Genomic DNA, 27,611 nt, shown 5'->3' with positions numbered 1-27,611 from the left:
AAAATTTGACCAGAATATAGGTTTTTCGTCGGAAGTTGATCGAAAAGTTCAATGATTTCTGGAGATGTTATGTTGAAAACTGGGTAACTGGTCGAAAAATTCAACTAGCATCGAAAGAGTCACCAAAAAATTCAACCGGCGCTAAAAAATTCAACAGGAATATGAAATTTTTAGAAATTTTTAGAAAAAAATGCCCAAAAATTCTAAAAAAATTCTAAAAGTACTAGGATTCCTATAGCCTTCTTAAACATTTTTTCACACTTCTGCCTTTTATTTTCTCTCCGTTTTCTTTCTGTGTGTCTTTTTTTTTGTTCTCTCCCTTTTTTTGTGTTTCTCTTTTCCGTTTTGTGTAATCTCTCTCCCTCATGTCCTCTATGATTTGCTTTTGGGTTGTATTTATAGAGATCACTCAACAGAGTTCTTGATCAATTAGGAATTCCTCTTTAATTGGATTTTCACATTATCAGAAACTCCAAGAATTATCCTAGAGAGATTGAAACCAATTGCAATTCTGCTAGTGCCTATGTACGACAGAATTTGCAATTTGTCCTTTTTTTTTTTTTCTTTTTGACTAATATCCTATCACTTTAAAATAATAAAAGAAATCAAAATAAAAACCAGAATAAAAATAAACAATTGGGCCTATCACTTGGATCCCATTGAATTGGGCCCAATGGGCATAGGCTCGGACCCCATTGAATTAGGCTTAATGAGCTTGGACCTGGACCAATTAGGGTGTCTACAATACCTTTTAATATTTCATTTACTATGTAAATAATATTGAAATTAATTGCTTTAATTATAAAGGAAAGAAAAAATTCAATAAAAGAGATGAACTTTTTTTAATCCATAAACTAATGAAGGTTTAGAATTATTCTTATACAATTATATTTTTCTCGGTTACAAAATGAATTAATCCCTTTCATTTTTTAGTATTTCCCCCAATTTGAGGTAGTTCCTATTTTAATTTAAAATAAAAATCAAAGAAAATGTTTCTTATTTTTCTTCATTCTTTTTCCTTTCCCTCACCTCCTCTAAATGCAAATATGAACAAAGAGTTAGGTGCAATTATAAAGATATTTTATTCTATTAGCTATGAATATTTCAAACCAACCATCGTAAAATTCCAAAACTGGATTTTATTTAAGAGAGATGAATATATAATATTGCTTGGCTACATTAAATATTAAAACAACGGCGTTGTTCGGAGAGATTGTCTACAACAAAATACAAGCAAGAATTGATGCCTATTTCTATGAGACAGAACCATGCTTGTCTCCAGTGAGGATTTATATACAGAACCGCTGCAATAATCAATAGCACCATTATGTAGGACGCGGTGAAAGTCACATAAAAGGATTCAATGTTAATAAAGCCAACATGTTTTCCACTTGGCGTCATTGGTGTTGGTTCAGCTGTTGAACAGTTTCTACGCAACGGTTTTCCACAAAGAAAAGGATTTCCCCAGTAACTGTTCAAATCAAAATCACTTGCAAACTGCGCACTCCTTGGAGGTGGATTCCCAGATAAATTGTTGTATGACACATTGAAATAAGCCAAGAAATATAACTCAACCAATTGAAGAGGGATACTCCAGCCCAAGTTGTTGTAAGAAAGATCTAAACTCTCAATTGCTCTGAGGTTAGAAAGCGATGGTGGGATTTGTCCTGTCAAAAAATTGTGAGAGAGGTTCAACATGACGATCTTGTGGAAGTTTCCCATTTCATGAGCAATCTCACCCGTCTGTTTGTTGGAGGAGAGAGGAGAGATCGATTCCAGACAAGTATCTGAGGATTCTTCCCCTATAGGAGTATTGCTCTTTGTCGTCAAATCTATTGATCCATCCGTTCGAAACGGGAGGCATAGAAACAACAGCATCTTATGGAGTGTAGTCAGTTATAGAATCTCCAGTTACTTCCTTATATGCGGTAACATTCAAGCAATTTGGGATGCAACCGGAAAGATTATTATGAGAAAGGTCAATCAATCTTAATTTGTCCAACTGACAAAGCTGATTTGGAATCTCACCTTCAAGATTATTGTGCCTCAAGACAAGATAACTCAAGTCAAAAAGCTTGCCGAAGCAATTTGGGATATTGCCAGTGAGCTGGTTATCACTGAGATCCAACATCACCAGTCTAGCGCTGTCGCATATTCCGTTTGGTATTGGACCTCGTAGCCTGTTTTTGGACAAATGAACATGGTCGATCAATGATGGGCTTAAGCATGCAGGTATTGTCCCGGATATGTTGTTCAAAGAAAGGTCCAAAACTCCTATATCAAGTCCACAAAACTCCATTGGCATGGGACCTTCAATATTCGGTTAAATAAGACAGACACCCCATCCACCTTGGATTCTAACAGAGAGATGTTTATGACCGATGTCGATTTTTGACAGGAATGGGCACTTTGACAAGCTATCTGGTTACCAGCCAATTCTAACTGCCACAAGTTTTTCGGGTTGAAGTTTAAAAAGAATATCTGGCCTTGCAAATTATTGTTTAATAATACAAGGACATTTAAGGAGGAGCAACTCATGGCGAAGGACTCGGGTATTACGCCAGACAATCTGTTGTTTGGAAAAGTCCAGTAACTTCATGTCACCAACTGAAGTAGGAATGCTTCCATCCAAAGAATTTTTTGAAATGTTTAGAAACGTTAAACCTGGCAGATACACTCCAATTTCTACTGGAATATGACCATCAAAGAAATTGTTGGAGACATCTAATTCCAATAATTTCATGGGTGAATGAAATGGCAATCGAAAATGCCCCAAGAGAGAGTTATTGCCAAGAGCAAGTCTTTCTAGCTTTGTATTGTTGCCCAACAACGAGCTTGGAAACTCCCATGTCGAATTAACGTTGGAGAGATCAACAGTTCGCAACTCATGTTGATGTTGTAGGGATTTGGGCAATGGTCCGGCATCTCCACAACAAGACAAATTGATGATGTTCAATTGGAATCTTGGAGCCATGGCATGCAGGCCCGCCTCCGCAAATATATTATTATTGTCGCCATATAAATGCTTGAGTTTTGAATGGTTGAAAAAGGGTTCTAATGAACTTGGGATTTGGAATTGATTGTTTGAAGGGTCAACGTATTCCACGGATGTCAAACTCTGAGGGGGAGACACAGCTAAGTTATCCGAAAATTGATTGGAAAAGAGATCTAAATATTCAAGAAATGTAAGGTTTGAGAAGCAGTTAGGCAAGACACCCCTTAACTTATTCTTTCTGATTTTTAACTTTTCGAAACTCGTCGGTTAACAAATACCTGTGAATGTACATTATATTAATATTAACGTATTGGAAAAGTGGCTGCAGACAGTGTCACTTGTATAAAGTTAAATTTTAGATTTTAATATTGATATTACAAAAAATTATCATAATAAAATTTTTTAATTTTATAAGTGATGTTAAAATTGTAGCACATATTTTTTAATCTATATTTAAAAAATAAAAAAATAATTTTTAAAAAATATATTATTATTTTAATCTCACTTATCAAAATTAAAAAATTTCACTATGAACGTATCAAATAATATCTCTTAATATTATTAGTATTTATTAAAGCTTTATTGTTTGCAACCAAAGAGAAAGAGGCAAGTAAAAATGGAGTTTATATATCTTTGACCTTGATTGGATAAGGTGCCACTAAGTCCACAAGTAGATAATGACAAAATCTTGAGAGAAGTCATTGCTCCAATTTTTTCAAGAAAGCTGTTTTTCAGAGAAATTCCGTCCATATTCAAGGATTCTAAATTCTCCAAATGAAGTGGACCTATGAAACGGAAAAACAACATATATTATTTAATTATTAGTGCTATTTAATTAAGGAATAGGAAGTTGTAAGATCGAAATTAATTAATTTACCTTGAATGGAAAGGCTGCCGCTATTTGCACAACCAATCAATGACAAAACTCTAAGAGAAGTGAGCTTTCCTGCTTCTTCAAGAAAGTCGGAGTATAGAAAAGTGTATTCCAAGTACAACTCTTCGAAGTTGGTCAAATTACGCAGCTCTGTAGATTCCAGGAGAAACAACTAAATTCATATATAAGCTATTTGTTCTAAAGAAAAATTATCACTGTAATATACATACCTTAAATATTCACCATTCCATTAATAAAACTATGAGATCCCAACTGAAGAGTCTTCAGCGACGGGAATAAGCCCAATGACTCTAGTAGAACGCTGTTGTTAGCTGCGAGAACTGCCACTATATCAAGGCCTTTAGATTCTTTAAATCTTTTAATCAAAAGGCATCTGTGTCATTTGTGTCGACCTGACCTGACATGATCAATACTACCTTAACTCAGCCCTGTTCTAATTGTTCCCTTTATAGTCTCTCTCCGTTTACTTATAAATATAAAAACTCAAGCATCATAAAGGCATATTCATCTTATTCACTTATCTTTTTCCTTCCTATTTTTTTACTTTTTTATCGATTTGATCTTTGTTGACTTGTTCGTTAGAGTGCAAACGCAAAGAACATTTCTTGCCTTTACCTTTAATTGTTCTTTCTTTTTACATTCATGGGAATACCCTTAGGTCAGACCTCAGCACCAACATTTGGGGTGCCAAGTAGGGGACATCTCATATTAGCTGAGCATAAAACAATGCCACCAAGAAAAAAAATCCAAGAGGAAGGAAAGGTAGCCACCCCGATTGGAATAGAAACTCACCTTAGCCAACATTTTGTCCGTCCAACTCAACCACAAGTGAGATCAACTATGGAACAATTTTAAGCCTTGACTAAACAAGTACAAGCTTTCAAGTAGATACTGCAAACTATAACCTCGCCATAAGTTTCAAAAGAATCAGACTTAATCACATTTGGTCGAGAAGCCACGTCGAACAACCAAGCTACGAAGAGGTGAAGGCCTTCTCAACCTCCAGAGAGAAAGAACACACAAATCCAACTCATCACCGCCCTACTCATAATTTCACACATGCTACAAACCCAAAAATTGAAACAAACATAAGGTGAATTCCAACTGAATAAAGATTTGGAAGCTCAGATAAAAGCCATGAAAAAAGAGCTGAAAATGAAAGTAGTGGCATTTGAAGATGAGCTCAAGTTCCAGAATACCTCACCTTTTATTGAAGAAATTGACAAAGCTTTGCCTCCTAAAGGATTTAAAATGCCAACCTTGAAGACATATGATGATACTTTTAACCTTTTTAATCATTTGAAATTTTATAGAACTAACATGATGATATGGAAAGCAAATAGGGCTTTAATGTGCAAAGGTTTAACCACTATGTTACAAGACGTAGCTCAGTCTTGGTATAGCAATTTGGAGCTAAGGTTAATCACCACATTCAAGGAGCTCAGCCACTCGTTCTTGTCCAAATTTGTGAGTAGCTTAAGAGGAAAGAAAATAACCTTAAGCTTTATGTCAATTCACTAAGGGTGAAATGAAACTTTGAAAAGCTATATCATGCATTTTAATGTGAAAACTCTATAGGTTAAAGACCTAGAACAAATAGCCACTATTGCCACATTAACAAATGGACTCAATGATAAGGAGTACCATTTAAAACTAACACCATTTAAAACTAAGATCATTGCTAGAACCATAAAAAATTCTAGTTGATGTCTTGCTAATAGTAGAAAAATACATTAATGTTGAAGCTACAATAAAAACAAATTGAGGTGAGAGAGACTTATCCCTCTTCTTTGATCGTAAAAGAGGTAAGAATTTCTATGATCCTCCCTTAAGAAAGAGATAACTTAGGGCTAGAAGTCCTGGTGGAGAAAAAGCTACACTATATTGAATACTTCCTGTGAAAGGATTCTGATACAAATTGAAAGAAATTTCAACCTTAGATGACTTAAGCCACTAAGACATAACATAATAAGGGATTCAACAAAAAAGTGTGCCTTTCACATGGACATCAACCATAATATTAAAGATTGTGTCAACATAAAAAATGAGATTGAAACTCTAATATGACGAGATCAATTGTTGAGATTTATAGAAAAAAGAAGACAAGACTAACATAAAATGGACTACAAACAAGACCATAGAATGCCCACTGAGGGCAAAAAGAAAAGAGTAGAGCAAGGGAGAAAGGATGTCCAGCGAAAAGAGTTGAATCAAGAAGAGGGTCAAGCTAACAATAGTAGGCCAAATTTTAGGGTGATTAACGTGATCATAGAAGGTAACTCCACCTCACCTAAAAAAAAGTTTAACTTAGGCATGGTAATGGTAGTAGCCACCTCGACCAAAAAAGAAAAAGGTAGAGAGACGAGTTGATCTCATTTAACTCGAAAGATCTGAAGAAAATACAATAACTATATGATGAAGCTATAGTGATCACAGCCTTGGTGTATAACTTTGTGGTTAAAAAAAATCTTATTTGATAATAAGAGTTTGACCAATGTCATGTACTATGGCTATTTGAAGAAAATAAGGATTGGTAAATATTAGTTGAAGTCGATCACCACCACATTAGTGGGGTTTGGGAATGAGCTGGTGCTTGTAAGAGAAACTATCAAGCTTTTGATCTTTTTAGGGATTGAACCAACGATAATTATCTCAGTCGTAGAATTCATGGTATTAAACTAAATCATAAATGTCACATCTACCTATAACATGGTATTGGACTGACCTAGCCAATCTATTATATGGCTTATAAGCTCAGCTCCCCATTTGAAAGTGAAATTCCCAACACCTTGAAAGGTTAAAAAAGTTTGAGAAGACCAGTCCATGACACAGTAATGTTATGTCACAATAATGAAGGATAAGACTAGGAAGCAGATAGGCAACTCAGTCGATATCGAGGTTGAAAGCAAAGAAAAACCAACACAAAAAATTGATAACAAGCAAAAAATCACCAACAAAAATACAAAATGTAAGATCAACCTAGAAAAAGTGCACTTTTAAGTTGTTCTGAAGTTAACTACAAGGGTATAAAAAAAATTAGGCTATACCATTGTCACTTCAACCATGAAAGTCAAGCCATACTTCTAAGCCTACACGATTCATGTCTTGACTGATTAACCACTGAGGCTAATTTTATGGAAACCTAAAATGTTAGAAAAGCTAATCAAATGGGCAGCAAAGCTCAACGAATTTAACCTACACATTTCACCTAAATTGGTATTAAAATCACATGTGCTAGCAAACTTTATCGTAAAATGCATCTTGGTACAACCAAAAAGACAGTTTGAGAAAAAAAAAGACTCTGGATAAAAATGATTGGAAGCTCTATGTCAACAGATTAGCTACAAGCTAGGGTAAAAGAGCCAGCCTCATTCTAATTAACCTAGAAGGGTTACAATACCTATATGCTTTGATATTCAAGTTGAGGATATCTAACAATGAACCAAAATATGAAGTGTTGATAACTAGCCTAAGGTTGGCAACCAAGTTGAATGTTCAATACATAACCGCTTATAGTGACTTCCAACTAGTGGTTGATCAGATAAACGAAGAGTTTAAATAGATAAAATTGAAAAGTATCTTGACAAAGTGCTAACCTTGGTAGCTAGCTTTAAGAAAGCCAAGGTAAAAAAGATACCAAGATTAAAAAATTCAATAGCAGACTCTTTATCTAAGTTTGTTTTTGGAGTAGCAATAAAAAGTCCAGATTGAGGTCTAGTAGAAGAACTAGCATATAAAAGCATTGAGGACAAGTTTATGGGACAAGTCACAAAGAAAGAAACTTAGATGATGCCAATTAAAGCATACCTAACCACGAGATTGTTACCCGACAAAAGAGTCCGAGCTAAGGCATTGATGAGAAAGGGCCTTCAGTATACAATGATTAAAAGAAAATTATACAAAAGATCCTTTAATGTACTTTACTTAAGATGTGTTGATGAAAAAGAGACAGAATATGTCCTGTAAGAAATCCATAAAGGAATATGTGGAATTCACCTCGGACCTTGGTCTTTGGCTTATAAAATGCTGAGATAGGGCTATTATTGACCCACCATTAAGAGAGATATGACCAAATTGGTAAAAGATATGACCAGTGTCAGAGATATACCTACATGCAACATTTCCCCTTAATAGAGCTCACTTTTATCATCAGCCCATTGCCATAAAAAAGTGAGAAATGGATGTCCTCGGACCATTCACCCCAGCTATAGGTTAGAAAAGATTTGTTTTAGTGGCAATAGATTACTTTACAAAATAGTTGGAAGCTTAAGCTTTAGCCACTATCATGGAAGCACAAGTTAAGAAATTCGTGTAAAAATATAGTTTATAGATTCAGATTACCTCGGTCTATAATAACCAACAATGACAAACTATTCAAAAATCCAAGGTTCAGGGAATGGTGCTTAAATTTTCACATTGACCTCAAATTCATGTCAATTACCTACCCTTAGTCTAATAAGTAGGCCAAAGTTACAAATAAGACAATATTAGAAACTTAAAAAAAAAAAGCTCGATGCGATAAACAGAAAGTAGGTCGAAGAGCTACTTGAAGTTCTGTCAGCCCTAAAGACATCCATAAAGGTACCCACTGGTGAAACCTTTTTTCATTTAGCATTTGAAATAGAAGTTGTAGTGCTGGTTGAAATCAGCCTGCCAAGCTTAAGAGTCGAATTGGCATCGAAAAAAAATAAATAGATGTTTAGGGTTGACCTCGATCTTATCGAAGGACAAAGAGACACAGCTTTAACACAGATTGTAACCTACTAATAAAAGGTAGTCAACTATTATAATAAAAGGGTCCAATGTAAGCATATAAGAAAAGATGACCTGGTACTTCGAAAAATTAAAGCTTCAGGAGTAGATGACGAAGGTGGCAAATTGGCCTCAACATGGGAAGGATCATATATTGTTAAAAAGGTCATTCACGATACGACCTACAAATTATAGGATCTAAATGGTGATATCATCCTAAAGACATGGAACGTAGATAACTTAAAAATTTATTAACCGAGCTTACACTTGCATTATTTTGTGAATGGCATTTTCATCCTAAAGATGTGAAATGCAAATCAAGTCTATTACCAATAAATCAGTGCAAACTGAGCTTACACTTGTAATTTTGTACACGAACACATGAATTAAATTATATTCAGTAAGCTTGTTTCAAGTGATTTGAAGAAATCTAACCTAGAACTTGTAACTATGTTTATTTGATCTAAGTAATTTTATAAGTTTTCATTCCAATTATTCACTTTTAGTTCAGCTAATTGTTCTCAAACTTGTGCAAATAAGAAAAAAATGACAATAAATTTGAGCTAGAATGTGAGAAAATTTTCTTTTTTATTTTATTGTAACAAAATACATCGGTTAAAGTATGGGAGGTCATTACAAAAAATTGACCTCACACAAAGAAAATTTTGACAAAGTCAAAAACAAAAGATTATAAAATTATTCATTTACAACAGCAACAATGGAAGAAGCACTCTTATCAGTAGGAGTAAGAAGGACGACCTCACCTTTAATGATCACCACAAGTTCTTTTTTGGTCCCTAAGATGGCCTCTAACTAGCCTTTTAAGGCCTTATCTTCATTTTTCTCTTTCTCTTCCTCATCCTCCTTAGGCTGATTTGGATAAGTCTGTGATCTAATATTATTGATGTCAATATAAAAAAGGTCAAGGTTGAGAGAAAAGAATTTAGACTATACCTTATCTTCGGCCAACTGTAAAGCACCAATATGTTTTTTTTTTAAAACTTTACCTTTATCCTAAGACAATCATCAGAGCCCTTATACTCCTCCACAACTTCACTTTTAGCTCATTCTCTCTCTTATCTCAGGCCTCAAGCTCAGACCTTAACCTTACAGTTTTGACCTAAGCATCATTAAACTTCAGCTTAATCTATTCTTTCATATATTCGATTGAGGCCTTGTTAATCGAGATAGCCTTTAACTTTACTATCAATTCGTGTATTTTTTTTCTCAACTCGACCTTCTTTTTATGGGACATGCTGAGGCTTAACCTAATGTTGTCCAATGCTTTTGAGTTTTTTTTGGTGTTCTTCGACAAAGGTAGTAGCTATATACTTCTTAACCTTTAGTATATGTCCGATAGTAAGATAAGTATAGTAGAAGGTTTGGTTGCTATTCTTCGTAGGCTAAGGTGAAAATGTTTTTTAGACTACACAAAAAGATCTTAAACTTAGAAAAATAAAAAAAATAATAACAAAAATCAAGCGAATGTTGGGAAATACTCACCAAAAGTATGGAACCGCAACCTTACATAACCTCATAGCTACATTAAAGTTAGAGATATGGTCATTAATTAGAGTATACTCTAACCTTATAGATATTCTCTTTGAGTTAAGCTTTAGTATCCTAGCTTTGAGGTTTTTAAAAGCAAAAGAAGAGATCTTCACCCATGGTCTTTTGGCTAAATGTGGTGGTGTCGGTGTTAAAGTGGTGGATTTAACTTTCAACCTGAGAGAGAGTATGGCATAGAGGTGTTAACGACCTTGTCTCCCCCATTAATAGTGCCCTAAGCTGGATCTTTTTTTAGCCTTTTTTGGGCCTTAAGGCATGTTGGTATAGAGAGACATTAAAGTCATCACTACCAACCATTTCTATAAAATCAAGTTAATAGTCAGATAAAAAAATTAACTTAAAACAAAACCCTAAAGGGTTACCTCAAACCTACCCCAATACTTCATCCCATTTATTATTATTGGAGAAGTCAGCCCATGAGTACCAATGACGAGCTTTCTTTACATGTAAAATCTAAAATCTTATCTCAATTTGACAGATCAAAGATGGAAAGGGCCACTAGTACATCTACAAAAAAGCCAGACATACTTCTTATTTTTTAAGCCTTAACCTTAGGCTCACCATTTTTATTTACCTTTTGCTTCTCAAGGCATAAAAAAAGTAACTTTCAATTCTTTATTGAGTTCGAACATCAGTGAGATGTCTTTTATTTGGCCAAGTTATGATATAAAATTACCTATTGTCATTAAGATATTTTTTAAGAGAAAAAAACTCTTTAATTGAATGAAGAAAGAAATAATATTTAGTTGTTGGCAAAGAATAATAAAAGCGACTATGTAAGAATAATAAAAGTGACTATGTACCAAACAGAATTTGGGGTGAGTTGAATGATGGTCAAATTATAAGAATTAAAAATTAAAATGAATAAAAAATGAACTAAAAATCTCAGACTGATCATGAACGAATCCCAATATATATAAAGTTAATGTGAGTCTAATCTATCAGTGACTTAGTTTGAGGAGTTCAACATTATTATACTATACCTCTTTTTGGAAAAAAAAAAAAGAAAATGGTACCCAGAGCATGAAAGTAATATGCCAAGCACATGTTAGGACAATCTTATAGATTTATCCTACCCTTTAGCTTATTCATCATGTTTTTTAGAATCATGTTGAGGTCACAGGGAATATATACAAGGACTTTAGTGAGTTCTTCCTGCACCACAAGACTCTACCCCGTGTTGTTACTTTCTCCAATCGAAGTGCTCCTTCATTTTATTCCTCATTTAACCCCTATCGTCAGAAAAATTTAACTTTTGGGTGAGAGATAAATCTTAAGGAAGAGCAATAGATGAAAATAGTTTGATCTTAAAAAAAAATGATGAAGTGGAAACCTCTCAGGAAAGGATGAGATATCTATAAAAACTAATTAAAGAGAGAGAAAGTAAAAATGATAAGAGATGGAAGAGATCAAACCCTAAAAGGGAGAATGATAAAAAAAAAAGGTTAGCCATAAAATATGGACTAACTTGAGAGATAAAAAAAACAGGTGAATGTTGAAGATCAAAGTTAGTTTGAGCACACAGTTCTTTCGTGCTCAAAACTCATTCACCTTTTGCTCGAACATTCTCTTCATTGCACCACTATCCTTTCTCAAGCATCGAGTTAAACCAATAAGCCATCTTTGCATAATTCTAGACTTTGATAATATGAAAGATTAGGTTGTCATCTTGCTACCTTCATTGGCCTCTTTTTTGGCTTTACCCTATAACTTTTAGCTTTTCCAAAACTCGGACTAGAAGACATAGTTAGAAATACGTATCAAAGTGGGTGTAAAAAAACTTTAAAGGCTAGAAAGCTATTAAGATAAAAAATTTTAGTTTAGATTGAATGCAAAGAAAGAAAAATGTGAAAAATTAAAGCCCTACCAGCCCTTTATATAAACACGCCTTAGACTATATGGATGATACGTTCTGCGCCATGTGTCGGAGCATAGACGAAACGACATCTTGTTATTTTTTTGCTTTAAATTTGTTTGTTCAAACCACCTATCTCCTTATATAATGATGTCAGACCAGCCTAACTAGATGAATCTCAAGTCAAGCCATCTAAACTGAATAATTGTAAGGGTAAATCGAGAGCCCAATTCACCTTCAAGTTCTAAAATAGAGGTTCAAATCTAAATTTTTGAAAGAAAATAAAGTCTCACCATGGCTAAATAAACTCTAGCACTAATCTCAAATCACTCCAGACAATTATCACATCAACAACCTTTAAACCAATTATGCACTCAATCCAGAATACATGTGCAAGATTAGATATTCACTAGGTCGGATCGTGGCTCAAAGCTAGTTATTATCCAAAACTGACCTCTCTTTATAATGTCAACCTTTAACAAACCAAGCTACCAATCTGTTCTTTCAGCCAATCTGTCCTATATCAGAGATGTTGATAAAAAATTTGGTGATTTGATACTTATGCCACCTGATGAGGGGATAGAGTGTTAGGGGCATTTGATGGTCAAAATGATATAATGGTCTTTTTCCTTCTCAAAGCCTTTAGCAGACAACTAAAGGTATCTTTATCATTTGTGTTGACCAGACATGTCAAGTCAACCTGACATGGTCAGTGCCACCTTTGCTCGACCCCATCCTAATTTTCTCCTTATAGTCTTTTTAAGCTTACCTATAAATATGAAGACTTAGGTACCATGAAGACATGTTCATCCCATTCACTTCTCTTTCTCTCTTTTTCTTACTTTTTTACTAACCTGATTTTTACTAACTTACGTGTCAAAGTGTAAATACAGGAAACACCCCTTATTTTTGCCTAACTATTTTTTTCTTTTGCATTCATAAGAATACCCTCAAATTGAAGCTCGGCACCAATATTATGTTTCCTTAAAGTTTTTATTTTTTAAAACAAGGAACTAAGAAACTAGAAATGTCATTATTTACTTAACACAGCCAACATGCAAAAGAAAGAACATAAGAGCTTTGAACTCTTTCATGCAAACCCATGCAAAACAAGCTAGACACCCTAACTGCATAATTCCTACTTCTCATAATTAGAAAATCCTTGTTCATCTTATTTATTGTTGATTCTTGGTTTTATTATTTTTTTTGAAAACTTGAAGCCCTAAACTTTAAACACACATTGAAGTAAAAAGTAAGATAAAAAATAGATCCTAAATGTTATGAATAAAGCTAGGAAACCAAACTGAAAAGTAAGGTTTTTCCTTTCAAGAATGAAGCTTGAAAAGCCCCTCTGTTTTCATTCTTTCAGCCCCTGTTTTTGCATTAGCCTTCTATCAACAGGAAAAACTTTCCTTTTTCAATTTTTCACATTAGACCTAAAACCTATACCTAAAAAATGAAATGATTTATGATCAAGGTCTTTAAAATAAAAAAAAAAAGTAAGTCAAGCATTTTTTTTATTCTTTCAAACTTGGCATGTCAAACAAAATCTAATCACATATATTCATATAAGATGAACAAGAAAAAAAAAGGAATACCTGTTGGTCTCTGCTTCTTTTCTAATTCATTTTGTTTTTGTTTCACGTTGCTATTTTTCTTCTATAAGCTATTATTCTCTTTCTTTTCTTCTTTTTTGTTGTTCACATTAGGTTTTTATTCTACTTCTTTCCTTTTGCTCACGTCTTCTTTTCATATTTTTCTTATGGTTTTTGCTTCATTTTTTTCTAGTTTTTCTACTTTAGGTTTTTTGTTTTTTCTTTTCCTAGTCTTAACTTTTTCACTACTAGTTTCACTTTTTTTTTACTATTTATCCAACTCTCATTACTACTTAGTTTTTTTTTTTTTTTACTTTTGATTCAACGTACTTCTTTCTTGCTTAGTTTCTTTTTTGTTACTACTGGTCTTCGCCTATACCTACTGCTACTGTCTTTTTTTTTGTAAAGATATTTCTCTTGTTTTTTTTTCTCTTCTCTATTCTTTTCTTTTTTGCCAGTTTTTCTTTCTAGTCTTTGCTACTTCTTCACCATTTCATCATGTTATCGAGCCATTTCTCATACAAATTTTTTTTTGTAGTTTTCTTGAAGTAGTTTCCCACATTGCCTAGCATGCCATTTTTTTTTTCTTTTCCATCCCATCCAAGGTTTTTATGCAAAATTTGTAATTGGTCAAGTAAACCCCTTTTTTGGCCAAGTCTCAAGCCTTCAACAAGGTTCTGGCCTTACATTTATTTAGGCTTCATTCTTCTTTGTGGCTAATTTGGACTCCCATCTTGGCCATTTTAGGTCAAGCTTTTTTAAAATTTTTATTATTTATTTTATATTTTATTATTTATTTTATTTTTATATTATATATTATATTTTTTATTTATATTTTTGTATTTATTTTTTTAATGGCTAATAATGGGCCTTATCATGGGCATTTGAAAATGAACAATGTAATGGGCCCAAAAAATTATAGTCATGGTACAATTACAAAATCGAGTCCAGGTTAATATGATAAAATATTCTGAATAAAATTAAGTGTCTACACATACTAAAACTAAAATAAAAAAGATTACAAGTAATAAACCTAATAATCTTTGAAGTTTGCCACAAATCTTCAGATTTTGTTCTTTCAGTCACAAATATTCAGACTTTCAATCTTCTACATACAATAACCCATATGTGAGGCCCATTACACGTAAAGCTTAGAAGTGAGGCTTATTATAGACAAAAACTTATATGAAAGGCTTATGATATGCAAAAGCCCAATTTAGTTTACTTTCATGCAAAAGTCGATAAAAGCTTAATTTTGCCAAAGTGTCTTTGTAAGTAAATAATGTAATCATCATGGGTTTTTTCTCTATAGCTTAATTATCCAAGTTTTTCATTTGGACTGAATTCTGTCTAAGTAACAAGTTAAGGATCAATTATAGCTTTTTAGCCCTAGATCGAGTAATACGACCTAATGAAGGCACAATAGGGTATTGATACTCTTAAGCATCATGAATCACATCAGCCTCCAAAATATCTCAAAGATAGAGTACATCACCATTGGTATCAAGTTGGTGGACAAAAAAGAATCTAAAATTTTTTTAAAATATTTATTACATATATAAAATAGAAAATGATAAAAAATTTTAAAAAATACTAACATACCTTTAGTCTCAAGTGAATCCCATAAAAAACAATTTTAAAATCTTGAAAAAAAAAGCTTGGTATAAATTGAAACCCACATTTAAAAAATAAAATCTTTAAAAAATATTTATTAAATATAAAATGATTTTGACAAAAAAATAAAAAAATCAAAAAGGTTAAAAAACCAGAAATAAAAAAAAAAAACATAATAAAGAGTGCCATCTGGTATAAATTTTGATTATGTATTGTTGATCGTACATGATCAAAATTTATATTATGGATTTTGGCCTATCTATATTTTTTATTTATTTTTATCTGTTTAAATGAAAGAAAAATCTTTTTATGTTACTACTATATATAATGCAATTTTTTATTAAAATTAGTACTTTAAGATTTTTTAAATATTTAAAAATGTATTTTTTATAGAGAAAATGTGTTTGATTACCATCTAACTTGATCCTTTTAATTTTTTAACAAATCACTAACAAAATTAGTTTTTATTTTTAAAAAAATTAGTTTTGAGTACCAAGAATAAAAAAAAAGAAAATAGTTTCTTTTGTCAAATTATATAATTAATCCTTATATCTACATAAAATTAAAATTTTAATCCCTTTAAGTATAATTCATAAAAATTAAATATTTTTACTATTTTGATTTAGTAATTTAAGTCCAAGCACTAATTTTGTTTTGTCAAATATGTTAAAATATCTATTGACTTTGATGATCTGACATTAATTTCACTCATATAGTGATTTCATTGGATTTATTAAGTAGATTTTACTTATATGGAATTGGCACAAAAAATTCATTGATGATTTTTTTTTTCTTTATCTTTCTCTAGATGCACCCTTGCACTATGTTTGAATAGACAGTAATAAAGACAAAGAAAAGGAAGCAAAGAAAAGTAAAAAAAAAAAAAAAATGTTTTTAAGGGAAAGGAAAAGAAATTATATATTTATCATTTATTTGGATAGTTAAAATTAATAAAGGAAAAAAAATAAATCTTAATTCCTAATAACTATTGTTTAGTTAAAAAGCAGAAAGAAAAATAAATGATTTATTGTAATATTTTTTCAATTATACCTTTAAATATTTCATTTACCATATAAATGATATCAAAATTAATTGCTTTAAATATAAAAGAAAGAAAAAATTTTCAATAAAAGAGATGAACTTTTATTAATCCATAAACTAATGTAGGTCTGGAATTATTCTTGTACAATTATATTTTTCTCATTTAATTTCAATGAGAAAATGAATTAATCCTTTCTTTTTTTAATTTTTAGTTTTTCACCTAATTTGAGGTAGTTTCTATTTTAATTTAAAATAAAAACCAAAGAAAATGTTTCTTATTTTTCTTCATTCTTTTTCCTTTCCCTCACCTCCTCTCAATCCAAATATAAACAAAGAGTTGGATGCAATTATTAAAGATATTTTATTCTATTAGCTTTGAATATTTCAAACCAACTATCGTAAAATTCCAAAACTGGATTTTATTTAAGAGAGATGAATATATAATATTGCTTGGCTACATTAAATATTACAACAACGGAATTGTTTGGGGAGATTGTCTGGATTTTATTTAAGAGAGATGAATATATAATATTGCTTGGCTACATTAAATATTACCACAACGGAATTGTTTGGGGAGATTGTCTACGACAAAATACAAGCAAGAATTGATGCCTATTTCTATGAGATAGAACCATGCTCGTCTCCAATGAGGATTTATATACAGAACCGCTGCAATAGTCAATAGCACCATTATGTAAGACGCGGTGAAAGTCATATAAAAGGATTCAATGTCAATTAAGCCAACATGTTTTCCACTTGGCGTCATTGGTGATGGTTCAGCTGTTGAACAGTTTCTAGGCAACGGTTTTCCACAAAGAAAAGGATTTCCCCAGTAACTGTTCTCATCAAAATCACTTGCAAACTGCGCAGTCCTTGGAGGTGGATTCCCAGATAAATTGTTGTATGACACATTGAAATAAGCCAAGGAATATAACTCAACAAATCGAAGAGGGATATTCCCGCTCAAGTTGTTGTAAGAAAGATCTAAACTCTCAATTTCGCTGAGGTTAGAAAGCGATGGTGGGATTTGTCCTGTCAAACAATTGTGAGATAGGTTCAACATGACCATCTTGTGCAAGTTTCCCAAATTGTGAGGAATCTCACTAGTCAGCTTGTTGGCGGAGAGATCGATTCCACACAAGTATCCGAGGATTCTTCCCCTATAGGAGTAAGATATGCTCTTTGTTGTCAAATCTATTGATCCATCCGTTAAGCCATATGGAATGTAGTAAGTTGTATAATAATCTCTAGGTACTTCCACATATGCGGTAACATTCAGGCAATTTGGGATGCGACCAGAAAGATTATTATGAGAAAGGTCAATCACACTTAATCTGCGCAACTGACAAAGCTGATTTGGAATCTCACCTTCAAGATTATTGTGCCTCAAGACAAGATAACTCAAGCCAACAAGTTTTTCGATGCAATTTGGGATATTGCCAGTGAACTGGTTATCACTGAGATCCAACGTCACCAGTCTAGGGCTCTTGCAAATTCTGTTTGGTATTGGTCCTCGTAGCCTGTTTTTAGACAGATGAACATGGTTGATCAATGATCTATTGAAGCATGAAGGTATTGTCCCAGATATGTTGTTCATAGAAAGGTCCAAAACTCCTAGTATGTGAAGTCCACAAAACTCCTTTGGGATGGGACCTTCAATATGATTATCGGGAATGATAACTTCGATTAAATAAGACAGATTCCCCATCCACCTTGGGATTGCACCGGAAAGATGGTTATGACCGATGTCGATTTTTAACAGGAATGGGCAGTTTGACAAGCTATTTGGGATAGATCCTGTGAAGTTATTACCAGCCAATTCTAACTGCCTCAAGTCTGTCAAGTTGAAGTTTGCAGAGAATATCTGGCCTCGCAAATTATTGTTTGATAATACAAGGACATTTAAGGAGGAACAACTCATGGCCAAGGACTCGGGTATTACGCCAGACAATCTGTTGTTGGATAAGTCCAATTTTTCCAGTAACTTCATGTCACTAATTGAAGTAGGAATGCTTCCATCCAAAGAATTTTTTGAAATGTTTAGAGACATTAAACCTGGCAGATACACTCCAATTTCTACTGGAATGTGACCATCAAAGAAATTGTTGGAGACATCTAATTCCAATAATTTCATGGCTGAATGAAATGGCAATGGCAAATGCCCCGAGAGAGAGTTATTGCCAAGAGCAAGTTTTTCTAGCTTTGTATTGTTTTCCAACAACCAGCTTGGAAACTCCCCTCTCAAATTAACGTTGGAGAGATCAACAGTTTGCAACTCCTGTTGATGATGGAGGAATTTGGGCAATGGTCCGGCATCTCCACAACAAGACAAACTGATGATGTTCAATTGGAATCTTGGGGCCAAGGAATGTAGCCCTGCCTCCGCAAATAAATTATTGCTGTAGCCATAAAAATACTTGAGTTTTGAATGGTTGAAAAAGGGTTCTAATGAACTTGGGATTTGGAATTGATTATTTGAAAGGTCAATGTATTCCATGGACGTCAATCTTTGAAGGGGAGACACAGCTAAGTTACCAGAAAATTGGTTGGAAGAGAAATCTAAATGTCTAAGAAAGGTGAGGTTTGAGAAGCAACTAGGCAAAGTACCCCTTAACTTATTCTCACGGATATTCAGCTTTTCCAGACTTGTTAGTTGACAAATACCTGTGAATGTACATTATTATTATTATTAGAAGAATATTAAAAAAATGATTTCAGATACTTCACCTCTTAAAAAGTTAAATTATAGATTTTAGTATTAATATTATTAGTATTTACTGAAGCTTTATTGTTTGTAACCAATGAGAAAAAGGAAAGTAGAAATCTATCTTTGACCTTGAGTAGATAAGGTGCCACTAAGTCCACAAGTAGATAATGACAAAATCTTGAGAGAAGTCGTTGCTCCAATCTTTTCAAGAAAGCTGTTTTGGAGAGAAGTTTCGTCCATATTCAAGGATTCTAAATTCTTCAAATGAAGTGGACCTATGAAACGGAACAACAACATAAATTATTTAATTATTAGTGTTATTTAATTAAGGAATAGGAAGTTGCAAGATCCAAATTAATTAATTTACCTTGAATGGAGAGGCCGCCAGTACTTGTACAACCAATCAATGACAAAACTCTAAGAGAAGTGAGCTTCCCAGCGTCTTCAAGAAAGTCGGAGTGTAGAAAAGTGTTGTCCAAGTACAACTCTTCCAAGTTGGTCAAATTACGCAATTCTATAGATTCCAAGAGAAACAACTAAATTCATATACATGAAAGCTACTTTTTCTAAGGAAAAATTATCACTGTAATTTACTTACCTTGAATATTCACCGTTCCAACAGTAAGACCAGATTCAAAGTGAAGCGTCTTCAGAGACGGGAATAAGCCCAATGACTCTAGTAGAATACCGTTGTCAGCCGCAACAACTGCCACTCTATCAAGGCCTTTCAGATTCTTTAAACCTCTTGCATCTGTTAATCTCAAAGCCATAATATATATAAATATATGTATCATATACAGGGAAATTAGTTTTTTTTTTCTATAGTGAAATGTCAAATGAAAAACAGTACAAATTTTAATTTTGATCCAAAAATCCAAAAAAAAATATATAAAAGTTGTACTAATATAAGTAAGGTCAAATTTTATGGAAATGATAAAATGATAATCATTTTATATTAAGTTTAATTTTTATCTAAAGAAAAAGATATGATTATAATAAAGATTAATTATCCTCTTGACATAAGATGATTTAATTCTCCCAAATTGAAGATAATAGACATGTAAGTTCAATTTCACAGATTAAAAATAATATTTTTTACTTTGAAGAATTAAATCATTTTATACTAAAAAAATAATAATTCTCGTTGTAATCATATCCATTTCTTTAAATACAAATCAAAGATAATATAAAATGATTATCATCCGATTGTATCCATTATCTTATGTATTAAACATGACTTAAATCTCTTTTTATATATATAAATAAACTTACGGTCAAATTTTTTTTAAGTTTTTACTAAATATAAAATCTTTATAAAATCATATTTTAAAAAATTTAAAAATAATTTATTCAACATTGTACTTCATGGAATAATCGTAATATTTGAAAATTCAAATGCTAATTGTTTTCATCAGGATTTGCTCAAAGCATGTTAATTAAAACACACATTAAATTTTTAAGGGAGGTCAAAAAAGATGTAATTGTTTACCTTTAATATCTATAGATCCTATCAACTCTTCACCTGCAATTATATGGAGATGCTTCAGACTTTTAGAGAAGGGCCCAAAGGATGACAATAAGCTATTGTTGAGGATATTAAGAGTCAAATCAAGCACCTCAAGATTGATCAACCCTGATTGTCTTTCATCATCCTTGTCTATATATATGTATACAAGATTTCCATTAATTTATGAAACCCCATAACTTTCCAAAATAAAAATATCTATTGATCATGAGGGAATTGAGTTTGTAAGGTACCATGGAAAGAACCAAAGCTCTTAATTTCATTGTCGTTTAAATACAACTCCTTCAAGCTTACCAGATTATTCAATTCTGTTCAAACCCAATCAAATATATATATAAGTCCACTAAATGTATCTGAAATTAAATTGGCCAAAAATATATACTTGAAAGTAAAGAAGGAAAATTTATAATGAAGGAAATTAATGCATACCTTGCATATCAATGGTTCCTTTTAATTCGCAATTCTTCAACCCTAAAACCTTTAAAGATGAAAGATTTCCAAGATATGATAAGATGTTGTTTTCTAATATGTTACCACTTAAATAGAGTGTCTCCAAATTCCTTAATCTTGATAGCCCCTTGAAACCTGCTCTCATCGATATAAAAAAAGAATGAGAAGAAAAAATTGGTATTACTGTTAGCTATGTAATCTGTTTGTAGAAGTTGTTAAATTTCATTGGTACAATCTCAAATACCCAAAAAAAAAAAAAAAAGAATTATTTGTATTAAGAATTATTTCAGGAATTTAAAATCAAACATTAATTAATCTACCTAACTAAATCATCTTTCTCACATGTTATTAACATTACCATTGGTATGGTTTGATCCTATCATCCAATTGTAGGAGAGATCCAGATACTTCAAAGATGAAAGCTCAATCAGAGGTAACAAGAATTCATTATCCAGGCAGTTGAAACTTAAGTCAAGGATCTCTACGGCTCTAATCAATTTTGTCGATAGCCCTCCAAAACCTAGTGGAAAACGTTCAAATTGACAGGCACAATATTTGAATATTGAAATAAACAATAGTAATATTTTAGTAAGTACTTTACCATTTGTATGGATCGCTCCACTGAGTAGGTTGTGTGATAAATTTAGAAACTTGAGGGATGAAAATTGAACTAAAGATGATAAAATGCTGCTATCATTGAAATGATTGATACTTAAGTCAAGGACCTCTAGATTCTTCAATTTCAATGCTAGCTTTTCAAAACCTGCAATATAACCAACCAAAATAAATAAAATGAATTAAAATTAACAGACCTAAAATTAGATTAAATTTGTGATCGCAATGAAAATTGAACTTCAAATTTAAAGTCAACGATTAAAAATAATAATAATAATAACAAAATTCACTAGCTTGCAGTTAATAAAGTAGTAGTGAATGGATAACCTTCATTGTCAAGGCAACCAACTATATGGTTCCCACTCAGAGAAAGACTCTTCAATTCCTCAAAGGGAAGAAAGAAAGAGGCGTTGAGACGATTCAATTTCGGCTTATACTTCCGGTTATAAGGGAAAGTTTCTACCCGCAATCTGTTTGCAAGGGAAAGTCCTATCACTCGTCCAGTGGTTGCATTGCACTCCACCCTTTCCCATTGACAACAATCAGAAGTACTCTTTTTTCCTTCCTCTTCCACCCAGTTGTATAGAACGTACTGCTTATTGTTTCCGAACACATCGTACTGGAGATTGAAGAAAGGCTTGAGTTGCAAAAGACTCAGTTTTTCTTGTTCCCAACAGCCCTCACCCAACCCTTCTAAACCTAATACAAAAACTAGCACCAAAACGACCCACATCTCAAAATTCTCAATATATATATTCAGCTAATTACTCGATATAGCTACTATACTTCAATGCATCACGGAACAACACTAACTTGGTTTTTATATGTGGGAGGACCCTAACCATGCATGTTTCTTAGAAAATTCATTAAAGGGAATTCTTGAAATGTATTTTCCACTAGAATTTCGTCCATGTTTCTTCTTTCCTCCACTAATGAAAAGTAAACGATGAGATGGCTTTTTTTTTTCTACGAAAGGGTTGAGAAATTTTTTTTCTTTTATTATCTCCACTTTTCTTTCAAAAACGCTATGAAAATAGGGGAAAATTCCTCATGACTCAGTTTAAATTTTTTTTGGATGATTGAAATTATCAAAATTTGAATCATTACTATTAAAATTAATAATCTAATATTTATCAACAAATCACGCACCTGGTAACTCATTTTAGTTAAACACCAAAAACAGAAGAAATTTCTTCCATCTCTCTTTCTTTCTTAGTGCCCCACTTACTGTTTGAAAGCTCTACCTAATGACTTTCAAAGTTAGAAAGGTCTTACTCCTTGCGAAGTTCACTTTCAGAGTCTTATATGAATTGTTGACACTAAAACGTGTTTTCTTTTTTATGCGTAATTTTTATCATGCATCCTGGCTCCCTAAACTCAAATTTTTATCATTCATTATATTTTTTCTCATAATTATTATTTTCATTTTTTTTATTTATAACTTTTAAATAAACTTTGATCTTAATTAGTTTAAATATTTATTAAATCAAAGTTTTATCACAATATATAGCATTTTAAAATCTCTTATGAAGTTAAATTTTAAAATTTTTAATTATTTTTTGCCTAAGATACACGCTAATAGTTAAAAATCAATTTTAATTACTAAAAATCAATACAAGTAATATTATGAAACATATCGTATATAGTCATAATGATTTTGTCGAAAGACTCAGACCATTAAGAGGATTTTAAAAACACAAAAAGTTATTATCATTTTTTTTTATTTAAATATGATTGATTACATAAGAAAACTAATTTTTTAATAAAATTTTAAAATTAATTAAAACTTATTAGAAATAATTTTTTTGGTTTGTCAAAAAAAAGTTAAATTCAGGTGTACGATAATGTGAAAAAAAACTTAACATTCTCACAGTGTCAGTTTTAAAAACGATACAAATTAGTCGTTTGTTATATTTTAATTTTGATAAAAGTGATTTTAATTTTGTTATTTAAAAATATTTTCTTCGATTTACTTATTGCAACCAAAAACATCTTTTTTAATTAATTTTATTTAATTTTTATCATTTTTATAAAAGAAAATTTTATTTTGTTTGAAAAACATATAAAAACCTAATGGATTGAAAAATCTCAAAATATCCCAATACTCTGACAATGGAAAGAGACATTTTCTCATCTAAAAATTTCTTAAGAATCACTATTTTGACATTTTTATAATCTCATCCTTTGTATACTCTTGTTAATTTTCATAATTAATATATGTTCATGAGATGCAAACATAAAATTTTTGCACTAATTAATGCAATTTTATTTTTAAGAATAAATATTTTTTATAATTAAATTGAAAACAATCATAAGCCTTTTGTATTGAATATTCCTCTAAATATTCTAATATGTTGATGGTATTTTAGAAAAAAATTTTCACCTAAAGTTTTTTTGAGAATTATTATTCAGATTTTTATAAATTTTTATCCTTAGAGGCTTTTGTTCATATATTTACAAAATTAATGCACATATATAAAAAGACGAATAATAAAATAGGGTGCTTATGAATTAATTTGTACCAAATCACTATTTTTAATTTTCATAATTTTTTTTCTTATTTTTGCTAAAAACAAATAAATGGAAAATTTTTTTATATTAAAAATTATTCTCAATATCTCAATACTTTGACGACATTTAAAAAAATTTCTCTATTTAAATATTTCTTAAAAATTACTACTCAAATATCTTTAAAAATTTCATCCTCGAAAAAATCTCTATTTATTTTTATAATAATCACACTCAGTAAAATTACATTTATCATCTTAACTATCTAACCATCTTTTAAGGTTATTATTTTTTGACAATTTAAAATACTTACATATATGTATATTCTAAAATATGTATGAAAAAACAATAAACAAATAAAATTAAAATAAATTTACCACAAGTTGGGTTAACCTAATTCAAGGAAGGATCCAAATAAGCGACCTTCAACTTGGGCCTAATTTAGATCAAATGTAGGTTTGGGGTGAAATTCTGGTCAATTCAGGGGTTATCGGGTTGGGTCTGGGTCACTATTCACAATTCATTTCTTTTTTTCCTCTTTTATTGAAACTAAGTCATTTTATACATAGTATTAGTGTGTGGTCCCTACTATGTGAGGGATTAAATAATTTTTTATTTTAAAATATAAATTATTTTAATTATCTAGCCCACTTGATCATTTAGTTTTGATTATTTTTAATAAAATGCTACATATTTAATTTTATAAACTAATGGCAAAGGTATTTTAATAATTTAATATATGATTAATTTTATATTATATTAAAATTTAATACGTAATTTAATAGAAATATTATAATAATTTTAAAACAAAATGTCACATGTTAACTTATAAAGCACTCATAAAGGCATTTATGTAATTATGGTGTAAAGGGCATCATAGTAATTTTGATCAATTATAGTGGATGGACATTTTTGTAAGTATGGTATAAGGAGTATTATAGTAATTTTAATCAATTATAATATGAGAGGCACTTTTATAATTATGATAAGATAACATTATAATAATTTTGGCTAATTATTGTTAGCTTTATAGGTGAGATGGTGATCCAAGAGGGGGGTGAATTGGATTTCTTCAAATTCTTTCCAAACAAATGATTTCAATATAGTTGAATGAAAATTAAAACAATAAGCACTTTTGATGAAAATATAATGCAAACAATAACAATTAATGAATCTAAAATCAAATATAAACAACAATAAATTGTAAAGAGATAGGGATAGAAAAATCAAACACAATGATTTATATTCAGTCATTCTCCACAAGGCACCTACGTCCTCTCTTCTTGGTTGTCCACACCAAGGCTTCAATCCACTATTCTTGAATTGAAAATACAACCTATCTTTTTATTTCTAAGGCATAAGATAGAAACCTTTACCCTTTATAGTATTTTACCTAATCTCACTACAAAGCTTTCAAGAAGATACCTTACTTCTTATTCTCTTTCACCATTGTATATCAAAGGTAATTTTACAAACAATAAAATAATCTCTCTAAGGCTAAGTGTTTGCTAAGTTTAAGTAGAAAAAAATGATGAATGAACAACAAATAAAAATTGGATACAATAAATATAAAAATATGGACTTTGAAGCTCTAAACACTCTCGATTATTTGAGAGAATGAAAATATTACTTATTGGCTCTTGCTCTTTTAATTAATCAATGTTCTTGGTGTGTTGGAGTGCTTAATTTATAGAGAAACTGAAGAGGTAGCCGTTAAAAGTGTTTGGGAAGTGAAAGTAGCCATTGAATCCTTGATAAAATAGCCGTTGGAGTGATTTTGGCCCCTCCCTTAAGGGATCGATTGGTTCATGTTTTGAACCAATTTTCCTTTGAAAATAGCCTAACCAATTGATCCCTTTTTTGAATTTTGGGTCCTAGGAGCATTCTATTTGAAAACCAACCGATCCCTTCTAAAGAGGATCAATCCTGTCCATGCTGGGTGGTAATTTCTCATTTTACACTCTACTTACTAATTTGATCATAACTTGAGTTATACAAATCCAAATCACAAAACCGTTTGAAGATTTAGAAACTAGATTTAAAGGGCTTTCTATCCATGTAAAGTTAATCACCTAATCAACTGTATACGAATTATAGTAAATTTTTAAAGTTACACCTTGTGCAGTTTTTCTGACAATTGTAGAGTGTCTAGTAAAAATTCAAAATCTTTTCTTAGAAAATTTGGATTTTGATTTTATTTGATCCTTTAAAAAGTAGACTCAAAGAGCTTTCCAACCATATAAAATTCAAATATTAATACTTTGTGAATTAAAACAGAAAAATAAAACAAATTCAATATTAGAAAACTTTATTCTTGTAAAATAGCTTTCTTAAGTTAATCTATTTCTCAAAATCAATATTATTAAAATTGTATTAAGTCCAAAATGAATAAGTTCACTTTAAAAACAACAATTGGACTTTCATTTAAGCTCAAATAAATCATCTTTAAAGATAGATTTGGTTTTAGAAATATGAAAACAAAGAAAGGTTTGTTTAAGCTTTGAAAATCATATTATTTATTTAGTACCAAAATATAAAACTTAAGAATATGTACTAAATAAATCATTTTTTAAAATCTTGATCAAGTTTATTTAGCTTTAATGTTTTGTCATTTCAAAATAAAAATCAATTCAAGGCCAACAATTATGAAAAGAGAGGTATTTTCGTAATTAATGTAGAAAGACGTTATAGCAAATTTGATACATATTAACATCATATTAAATAAACAAAAGAGCATTATAGTAATTTCCATGGGAATTGTTTTAAATTTATGTTATTAACTATTTAATAAGTAATATAATAAGGATATTATAGTAAATTTAAAATTAAATTTCACATGTCAAATATTTATAAAGCAATGGCAAGGGTATTTACTAATTTAATATGTTGTTAATTTTATATTATATTAAAATTTTATATGAAATTTAATAGGAGTATTATAGTAATTTTAAAATAAAGTGTCAAAAGTTAAATTTTTATAAAATAATGACAAGGACATATTAATAATTTAACATGACGTTAATTTCATATTATGTTAAAATTTAATAAATAATTGAACAAAAATATTATAATAATTTGGAAGAAAAACATAACATGTCAATTTCTAGTGAAATACTCGTAAAAGTATTTCTGTAACTATGATATAGCTAGTATAGTTCAATCTCAATGCATCATGGAACAACACTAACTTGGTTTCTATATATAGAAGGAAGCAAACCATGCATGTTTCTTAGAAAATTCATTAAAGGGATTTCTTCAAAAGTATTTTCCATGAGAAATTTCGTCCATGGTTCTTCTTTTCTCCACTAATGAAAAGTAAACGATGTGATGACTTTTTTCTTTCCGCGAAAAGAGTTGAGAATTTCTTTTCTATGAAAACGATGTAATGAAAAGTAAGCAATATGAAAAAAAAATTTTCTACGAAAAGAGTTGAGAATTATTTTCTTTTATTATCTCTCAGCTTTTCTTTCAAAAACGCTATGAAAATAGG

The 27,611-nt window shown here is 31.0% G+C and overlaps 2 protein-coding genes across 6 annotated transcripts; both read right to left on the bottom strand.

The window, feature by feature from the left end:
* Window positions 1-1,879: 1,879 nt before the first annotated feature.
* LOC149518512 (cuscuta receptor 1-like) lies at window positions 1,880-4,294 on the bottom strand. Its single transcript, XM_089761581.1, has 5 exons — window positions 4,288-4,294; window positions 3,873-4,019; window positions 3,634-3,780; window positions 2,512-3,168; window positions 1,880-2,310 (listed from the first exon to the last, which is right to left on the bottom strand). Exons 1-5 carry the CDS (start codon window positions 4,292-4,294, stop codon window positions 1,880-1,882), a joined length of 1,389 nt encoding a protein of 462 aa, XP_089617707.1.
* Window positions 4,295-16,710: 12,416 nt separating this feature from the next.
* Window positions 16,711-22,402, bottom strand: LOC149518511 (uncharacterized). Of its 5 annotated transcripts, XM_089762415.1 has the most exons (10): window positions 21,941-22,402; window positions 21,600-21,761; window positions 21,357-21,518; window positions 20,978-21,133; window positions 20,782-20,856; window positions 20,513-20,680; window positions 19,622-19,774; window positions 19,391-19,537; window positions 19,152-19,298; window positions 16,711-18,980 (listed from the first exon to the last, which is right to left on the bottom strand). In XM_089762415.1, the coding sequence occupies exons 1-10, from the start codon at window positions 22,344-22,346 to the stop codon at window positions 16,861-16,863; spliced, it is 3,696 nt and encodes a 1,231-aa protein (XP_089618541.1). In that variant the 5' UTR covers window positions 22,347-22,402; the 3' UTR covers window positions 16,711-16,860. The 5 variants fall into 5 exon arrangements, with proteins under 5 accessions (XP_089618541.1, XP_089618540.1, XP_089618543.1 ...); XM_089762414.1 differs by having other exon boundaries at window positions 21,357-21,761; window positions 21,941-22,381; XM_089762417.1 differs by lacking the exon at window positions 21,357-21,518 and having other exon boundaries at window positions 21,941-22,378.
* Window positions 22,403-27,611: the final 5,209 nt, after the last annotated feature.

Source organism: Durio zibethinus, chromosome 6 (assembly GCF_047325235.1).
Source record: "Durio zibethinus cultivar Kanyao isolate XHJ-2024 chromosome 6, ASM4732523v1, whole genome shotgun sequence".
NCBI classification, from domain to species: Eukaryota; Viridiplantae; Streptophyta; class Magnoliopsida; order Malvales; family Malvaceae; genus Durio; species Durio zibethinus.
This window is presented reverse-complemented; position numbering and strand designations above follow the sequence as displayed.

Coding starts and splice junctions, on each gene's coding strand:
- LOC149518512 (XM_089761581.1), bottom strand. Junction 3,781..3,872: donor CGGCAGCCTTTCCATTCAAG/GTAAATTAATTA, acceptor TCCGTTTCATAG/GTCCACTTCATTTGGAGAAT. Junction 3,169..3,633: donor TGGCACCTTATCCAATCAAG/GTCAAAGATATA, acceptor TTGAATATTTAG/ATCTCTTTTCCAATCAATTT.
- LOC149518511 (XM_089762414.1), bottom strand. CDS start 22,346: ATGTGGGTCGTTTTGGTGCTAGTTTTTGTATTAGGTTTAGAAGGGTTG. Junction 21,134..21,356: donor AGGATCAAACCATACCAATG/GTAATGTTAATA, acceptor CGATGAGAGCAG/GTTTCAAGGGGCTATCAAGA. Junction 18,981..19,151: donor TGGCACCTTATCTACTCAAG/GTCAAAGATAGA, acceptor GTACATTCACAG/GTATTTGTCAACTAACAAGT.